Source organism: Elephantulus edwardii, unplaced genomic scaffold, assembly GCF_000299155.1.
Source record: "Elephantulus edwardii isolate Elephantulus edwardi_28Jun2011 unplaced genomic scaffold, EleEdw1.0 scaffold00223, whole genome shotgun sequence".
Lineage (NCBI taxonomy): Eukaryota > Metazoa > Chordata > Mammalia > Macroscelidea > Macroscelididae > Elephantulus > Elephantulus edwardii.
This window is the reverse complement of record NW_006399973.1, coordinates 4515904-4523673: the sequence shown is the minus strand read 5'-3', so window position 1 is coordinate 4523673 and position 7770 is coordinate 4515904. Positions and strand designations below refer to the sequence as shown.

General features: G+C 38.7%; 1 protein-coding gene across 2 annotated transcripts; it reads left to right on the top strand.

Moving 5' to 3' along the window:
• Nucleotides 1-319: 319 nt before the first annotated feature.
• On the top strand, nucleotides 320-5786 carry ODC1 (ornithine decarboxylase 1). 2 transcript variants are annotated; one of them, XM_006898209.1, is made up of 10 exons: nucleotides 320-443; nucleotides 832-905; nucleotides 1068-1240; nucleotides 1912-2046; nucleotides 2185-2266; nucleotides 2941-3024; nucleotides 3875-4037; nucleotides 4129-4241; nucleotides 4330-4544; nucleotides 5304-5786. In XM_006898209.1, the coding sequence occupies exons 3-10, from the start codon at nucleotides 1179-1181 to the stop codon at nucleotides 5446-5448; spliced, it is 999 nt and encodes a 332-aa protein (XP_006898271.1). In that variant the 5' UTR covers nucleotides 320-443; nucleotides 832-905; nucleotides 1068-1178; the 3' UTR covers nucleotides 5449-5786. The 2 variants fall into 2 exon arrangements, with proteins under 2 accessions (XP_006898271.1, XP_006898270.1); XM_006898208.1 differs by having other exon boundaries at nucleotides 326-443; nucleotides 732-905; nucleotides 5304-5776.
• Nucleotides 5787-7770: the final 1984 nt, after the last annotated feature.

Genomic DNA, 7770 nt, shown 5'->3' with positions numbered 1-7770 from the left:
GAATGAGGAACAATCACCTCCTGTACCAGTCAGATTCTATTTGATGGTACACACATAAAATAAATAAATTCTGTGTTTCTGTTGATTAGAACATTTACAGTGCTACACCAAGGGTAGAAGCCTGCTACTCAGTTGGATTTGAAATTCCAGAAGAATTGGCCTTTGTGAGAAGCAGGCAACAATTTAAAATTCTGTCTCTTAGCTTTCCTTGTAAGTATTAAATTTTGGTTGCTGATTGTTTTGTTGTGTGTGTGTGATTGGGATTTGTTTAAGTTTTATTGCTAAACAATTTCTCCACTCTTATTGTAGTTTATTTCATATTGGAAAAACATCGAGAAACCATGAACAGCTTTAGTAATGAAGAGTTTGACTGCCATTTCCTTGATGAAGGTTTTACTGCCAAGGATATTCTGGACCAAAAAATTAATGAAGTTTCCTCTTCAGTAAGTATAGTTAGGTCCATTTTGGGCAGAGTAGCTGTGTAAACAGCAGACAGCTGAATGGAAACAGCATTGAGGTCATAAAGAAATTTAATAGAACTTGTGTGTTTTACTAGGGAATTTAGAATTTAATTGACTTAGATTGCCTAGTATTAATTACTTGTCAATCATGAGTCATGAAAAGATTCATTGAGAATATTGGGAAACTGGAAGGGAGGCTCCATTTTTGTCTGGATAATGCTTTCTTAAAAAGGGTATTCATGAGTAAATCTGTAACCACTTTTATTTTAGGATGATAAAGATGCCTTTTATATTGTGGACCTTGGAGACATCCTGAAGAAGCATCTAAGATGGCTAAAAGCTCTTCCTCGGGTCACTCCCTTTTATGCAGTCAAATGTAATGATAGCAGAACCGTAGTGAAGACCCTGGCTACCATCGGGACAGGATTTGACTGTGCTAGTAAGGTATGCAAAAGCAGAAAGTTTAGGAAATTAAGATATCAAATGGCATTAGTACCCTGAGTCAGAGATAAGTTCCATTTCTTGGACAATGAGATGTTAATCTGTTTATTGATTCCACTTACTAGCTACACATGAAATAGTTGTAATACTACATTTGTTTTTCAGAATGAAATACAGCTGGTGCAGAGTCTTGGGGTGCCTCCAGAGAGGATAATCTGTGCAAATCCTTGTAAACAAGTATCTCAAATTAAGTATGCTGCCAATAATGGAGTTGAGATGATGACTTTTGATAGTGAAGTAGAGCTGATGAAAGTTGCCAGGGCACATCCAAAGGCAAAGTGAGTTTATTCTTCCACTTGAAGAGAGACAGGGGAGGGGGGTGTGTGTGGTGTGTATGGGAAGTATAGTCTCTCACTATGTTTCAATTATTTCTATGCTTATTTTAGAGTGTGCTTTGAGAAGCATATCACCTTTTTTTATTGATTTTTCTTATAATTTGTTTACATTGTGTTTCATATATCTTTTCTTTACATTGTGTTTTTATCTCATTATTTACCCTTGATCTGTGCTTATTACCCTTTCCTTTTGAGTCCCCATCAAATCTTTCCTATTCCTTAAACTTCTACCCAAATCCACCCACTAAACTCTGTTCTCGTGATTTCCATGTTTCCCTTTTGGGCATTTATACACATTTTACTAGTTATCCTTCTAATCTTAAGCAGTATTTGTCCTTATGAGACTGAGTTCACTCAACATAGTTCTTTCTAGATTCTTCCATGTATTTTACAAAGCCAAATCACTTTCGTTAAAGATTTCATTTGAAGTTGTAAGTTTGCAAATCATACTGATTTTTCATTCATATTTCTATACTTTAATAATATATGTGTGCAGGGCCAGAGAAAAATAGAAAATATTAAAGCCCACTATTGATGAATGTATGCAAACTAGAGACTATCATTTGTGAATGAAGTGTTTTGTCATTACAAGTTTATATTTTTCTTGCTTCTAGGTTGGTTTTGCGGATTGCCACTGATGATTCTAAAGCAGTCTGTCGCCTTAGTGTTAAATTTGGTGCCACACTCAAAACCAGCAGGCTTCTTTTAGAAAGGGCTAAAGAACTCAACATTGATGTCATTGGTGTCAGGTGAGATCTTATTGGAGGCATAATTAGCAACTTGAGATAATTAGGCAATCAAGTTTTCAGTGTTAGATTGCCCATTGTATTTTAAGAAATAGCAAAAATGTCAGCTAATTTTCCTTTTTTCTCTCTCCTTTTCCCCAGCTTCCATGTGGGTAGTGGCTGTACCGACCCAGAGACCTTTGTGCAAGCAATATCTGATGCCCGTTGTGTCTTTGACATGGGAGTGAGTATATGTAAACCTCAGGTGCTAGAAGCTGTTTAGTAAAGTGGGATGGGTAAGACTGACAGTAAACAGTTTTTAATTGTAGAATGAACCTTTTTGTAGGAGTCTTCTGCTGTAGTAGAGAGTCTTAAGTGTAGCAGTTGCATATTTTTTGTATTGTTATGTGCCGTCGAGTCACTTGCGACTCATAGCGACCCTATGTACAACAGCCCTAAACTCTGCTCTGTCCTGTGCCAGTTGCAGTGTCTCTGACACACTCATCCCAATTACCCCAGTCACTGAATCAATCCACCTCATAGGGGGCCTTCCCCTTCTGTGCTATCCCTCCACCCTCCCAAGCATGATGTCCCTCTCCAAGGACCTGTCCCTCCTTAACAACATGTCCAAAGTATGTTAGACAAAGCCTCCGAATGCTTGCCTCTAAGGAGCCACCTGGTTTAACCCTTCCCAGGATGATTCTGTTTTCCTAGCAGTCCATGGTACCCTCAGTACTCTTCTCCAGCACCACAGCATCAATTCTCCTTCTGTCCTCCTAGGTCTCTGATGCATAACAAGTGATTGTGAAGACCATGGCCTGTATCAGACGCACCTTAGTCTCCAAAGAGACACCATTGCTCTTTAGTACTTTGGAGAGGTCCCTAACAGCTGACTTAAATATTTTGCTTTTATTCCAGGCTGAGGCTGGTTTTAGCATGTATCTGCTTGATATTGGTGGTGGCTTTCCTGGATCTGAGGATGTGAAGCTTAAATTTGAAGAGGTATGTGATAAGAAACAAAACAAAACCAAAACACCCTTATAATATGACATTTTAGTGAGTTTTTAATTATTTTTAACTAAAAATTAAAAAGTGCTATACAGATATGAGAGTCAACTTTTTCATAATCTTGGGTCCCAGCTTTTGATTACATTAAGAAAATGTTAACTCATACTTTGTTTAAAATTAGTTTGCTGTGGAAATAGAGAACATAAAGACTTCACTATATCATTGCCCTAAATGTGCTTTGCTACAATTGGTAATTCCTTCCCTTGCAGCATTTTTAATGATTAGTCACTTAGGAAGTTAAGATAAGTAGTACTTGAGTGAGTGCTCAAGATATACTTGTTCTTTAAAACTTATGTAAGGCAGGCAGAGTATTTTTATCTTGTATACATACTGGATAAAATTTGTTAAGTATTCTGACTTTTATAAGAGCTATTTTTAGATTTACAGAGAAATTATGCAGTAAATTCTGCTATTAACCTCTTGCATTGCTATAGTGCATTTATTTATAAACCAACATTGGTTAAGGTATTGTTAATTGACATCTACAGCTTACTTTAGATTTTATCTGCAGTTGGGCATTTGAACAAATGGAACTACCTTAAGTTGAAAATTGACTTGATGTCTTCTGAGTTACTCTTGATACAGTGACAAAACATTTTTACAGGGAATAGAGAGGATACCTAGAGGGGAATCCAAATGGAACTACTAGGATTTGCAGACTGACAATATCTTTGTTTTGATTTTGTTACTTGATAATAAAACTTTCCTGATAAGTTACAGAGCAATATAATTTTCTCTATGTGGATTGCACCCTAAGGAATGACTGCTGCTTTGTATCTTACAGATCACCAATGTAATCAATCCAGCATTGGACAAGTATTTTCCATCAGACTGTGGAGTAAAAATCATAGCTGAGCCAGGCAGATACTATGTTGCATCAGCTTTCACTCTTGCTGTTAATATCATTGCCAAGAAACTTGTGTTAAAAGAACAGACAGGCTCTGATGGTATGTATTAAAGGCAAGGAGAGAGAGTGTATGTGTGTGTGTAACTGGAAATTGTCTAAAGCTAATAATTGGAATTAATCTGCCTTTCTAGATGAAGATGAATCGAGTGAAAAAACCTTTATGTATTATGTGAATGATGGGGTTTATGGCTCATTTAATTGCATCCTTTACGATCATGCACATGTAAAGCCCCTGCTGCAAAAGGTAATGGCTAAACTTGTTTTGCCTAAAACAAAATAATTGGTCATAACAAGTATAAGTAGAACTTCCTGTCTCTCTCTCTTCTATCTAGAGACCCAAACCAGATGAGAAGTATTACTCATCTAGCATATGGGGACCAACATGTGATGGTCTGGATCGGATTGTTGAGCGCTGTAACCTGCCAGAAATGCATGTGGGGGACTGGATGTTGTTTGAAAACATGGGTGCTTACACTGTTGCTGCTGCCTCTACTTTCAATGGCTTCCAGAGGCCAACTATCTACTATGTGATGTCTGGGCCAACGTGGTTAGTAGTAATTTGATTACCACCTTAATTTTGTGCTTATACCTGTCTGAGGAATTTTTTTTTCTTCCTGTATTAAGAATATATCAGCTCAACTCATTGCCATCAGAATTTATCATAGCTGATCCTCCTTTGGGTTTCCAAGGTTGTAAATTGCATGAAGAAGATTGCCCGTCTATCTTCCTCGGAGCTACTAGTGGATTTGAACCACTGAAGTGGTATGGCATTTGAGTTAACAGCACAACCCCCGTCAGAGTTGTTAAGAGGCATGGTGGGAAATTGCCCATCCTGCCTCCCACCGAGCAGCTGGTTTTTCCGAGATTGAAGCACATCTTCTTGCCATGAGACTGCCAGAGCTCCCATCAGAGTATATCTAGAAAATATACTCTGTAGAAGATTTGTAAAATACCAAAAAGAGGACCGTCTGCCTAGTTGCTTGTATTTTCAGATAGTTCCTGTAGTATAGCCATTTTAGAAAATTAGGTAGTTCTTTTATTTTAGAAAGAAAGTTCATTTTATTTTATTTTAATTTTAGAAAATTAGGTAGAAGATTGGAATATTATAGTTATTATATTTGACTATTTTCCTGATTTTTCAAACAGATACTTATGAAATACTACTTGCTTTAGAAATACACTGATGTATATATCTAAACACATAGTTACCAAGGAAGGAAAGACAACTCCTGAAGAAGTCATTCTGTTCTATTCTGCCCAGCTATGGGTGACACTGTTTTGAATATGCTACTTCTGTGTCTTTCAGGCAACTCATGCAGCAAATCAAGAACCATGAGTATCCACTTGAAGTGGAGGAGCAGGATGTCAGCACTCTGCCCTTGTCTTGTGCTTGGGAAAGTGGAATGAAACGGCATCCAGCCAGTTGTGCTTCAGCTAGTGTTAATGTGTAGATACCATTTTGGTAGCTGTTAACTCCAAGTTTAGCTTGAATTAAGGGATTTGGGGGGACCATTTAACTTAATTATTGTTAGTTTTGAAATTTTATATGAGTATGGTGGGATGGAACAGTATGGAAGACTAGGCGATGGGGTCACACTTATCTGTGTTCCTATGGAAACTATTTGAATATTTGTTTTATATACATTTTTATTCACTTTTCACACATGCTACTAAAGAATGCACCCAGCTGCTGAGCAAGCATTTGTAGCTTGTCCAGGGGCAGAATGGGCCAAAGGTTAGTGTTGTGACCTGTTTTAAAAATAAAGTATCTTGACATAATTATGTATTGAAGCTTTTCATGTTGTCCATTCTAAAGTTTTCCGAATGTTAATCTTCACTTCCCATAAGCGGGAAAACTACCAGAGGGAAGCATTGATAATTGTCAGTGTTTTGAAAATCCACTGCAATGCCGCCTTTTTGGTTTGGGAATTTTTTTTTAAAATCTATTTTGGTAAAGTGAATCTTTAATGTATAGCTGTATATTCTCACATAATAGATCTAGCTGATGTATAGATAGAAGAACAGTGTGGGTGAGACCAGTGCATTGCATCTGTTGTGGGAGTGTCTGCCTGTTAGGGCACACTACATGTCTTAACTGACCTCTTCCTGCCAGTGCCCAAGGAGATTGAGCTCGTGGTAGACAGGCCCACTCATTCTTCCATTGCCCAGTTACAACAAAGTTAGAAATGCAGAAGTGTGCTAAGTTAGTATAGTCATCAATTACATAAGCACTCATCACCACCACCACCAGCAGAAAGTGGCTAGACTCTTGTATTTAACCCCCAAAATGGAAAATGTTTAATCTGTGCTGTAGTTAGATGGTCTTAAGTTGCCAAACTGAGCAGCAGAATTTTATTAAAGGGGCATTGAAAGGCTTCACAATAGGAGCATAGGAATGTTGCAAGCAACTTTTCTTCTGAGATTCTGGCCTAAACGAAAGGCTGTCAGGTGCTGGCAGTTTGCTGCCAAGCAACCCTATCATGGACATCCTTAGTCATTGCTGATGTTAGGATAGCTGTCAGGATTCTGCAACATGGCCAGGCCCTCAGGATCTGGAATTCGTTTTATGTTCATAGGTGATAAAGGCCCTATTGCCATAGGGTTGAAACTACCTTGTAGTTGCCAACTGTTTGAAACTAAATCACATGGAAGGAGAAAGATTCCATCTTTCTCCCGTGAAACTGATCGTGATCCCAAGGAGGATAGTGCAACTGCCAGCAGCCGACTCATCCACCAGAGCTTCCTGTTGGGTGTACTAACTACATAGCCAGGGATTTGGCCTTTAAAATCAATTCATGCAATTATATATGTTGCAGTCATCAAACTAAAACTTGGCAAATCGGTCTTCCTTTTTAAGAGAAAAAATGAATTGCATGAGTAATACCTAGGACTCAGAAATTGTAAGGCTTAGCTACTTAGGTAAAATGTAACCCAACCAACTGTACTGGTGCCAGAGAGGACAGAAATAACTCCAGGTAATCCCTCACCACACTCCAGCCTCTGAACCCTCCCTCCTGACCACAGGTTGGCACAGTCAGGAGTCCCGGGTCCTGCCAAGCAAGGCTTGGCTTGAGTCTGTACGATGACGTGGCCTGGCTTGGGCCAAGTGTCCCTCCCTAGGCTTCATACGTGTGATCCCCAAAGTGAATGTGGAGTAAGAGGATAGTCAGGGTCTCATACTCTTTATATATGAACCTTGTACTGTAATTTTAGTTTGGGGGTGCTTATTATGTGCCATACCATCAAGGGTGCTGTTTTACACACAAAATGGAAGTGCCTATGCCTTTGATTTGCAGTGACTACAGCTTTCCCTCCACTGATGCTTTGTCCAGGGAGCAAGAATTTTTCCTGTGGGAAAGCTGAAGTCTGTCTACACAACCCCCAGAGGAGGAGTCCAGAGGTTAAGGTCTAGACAATCAAGTTCTTGGTGGTGGCCATCTGTGTTTCACCTGGGGAGCTTGCCATAGGGATTGCTGGTCTCCAGCCCAATCTCTGATAGTGATAGGCAGCAGAGGGCTATCATCTGGGACAAAAGCAATTTTTGACATCAAAACCAGTTCCAGGTAAAAGTTTAATAAACCATGAAAATCTAGACCAAAAAGGCAAAGGACACGTAGAGGAAATGTCACAAATGTGAGAAAATTATGAATTTTCTTATAATAGCGAACAGCAAAATACTAACATTAAGGTTCACAGAAAAAAACAAAACTTAAAAATTGCATATTAGGACAACCTTCTTGGTACCCAGCTATCTATGGTCAACTAATATTTGA

What these genes read in the sequence shown, in the direction of transcription:
- ODC1 (XM_006898208.1), top strand. Translation starts at nt 342, where the DNA reads ATGAACAGCTTTAGTAATGAAGAGTTTGACTGCCATTTCCTTGATGAA. An exon ending in TTAATGAAGTTTCCTCTTCA is followed by an intron (nt 444 to 731) that starts GTAAGTATAGTT and finishes CTTTTATTTTAG; the next exon opens with GATGATAAAGATGCCTTTTA. An exon ending in AGAACAGACAGGCTCTGATG is followed by an intron (nt 4,038 to 4,128) that starts GTATGTATTAAA and finishes CTGCCTTTCTAG; the next exon opens with ATGAAGATGAATCGAGTGAA.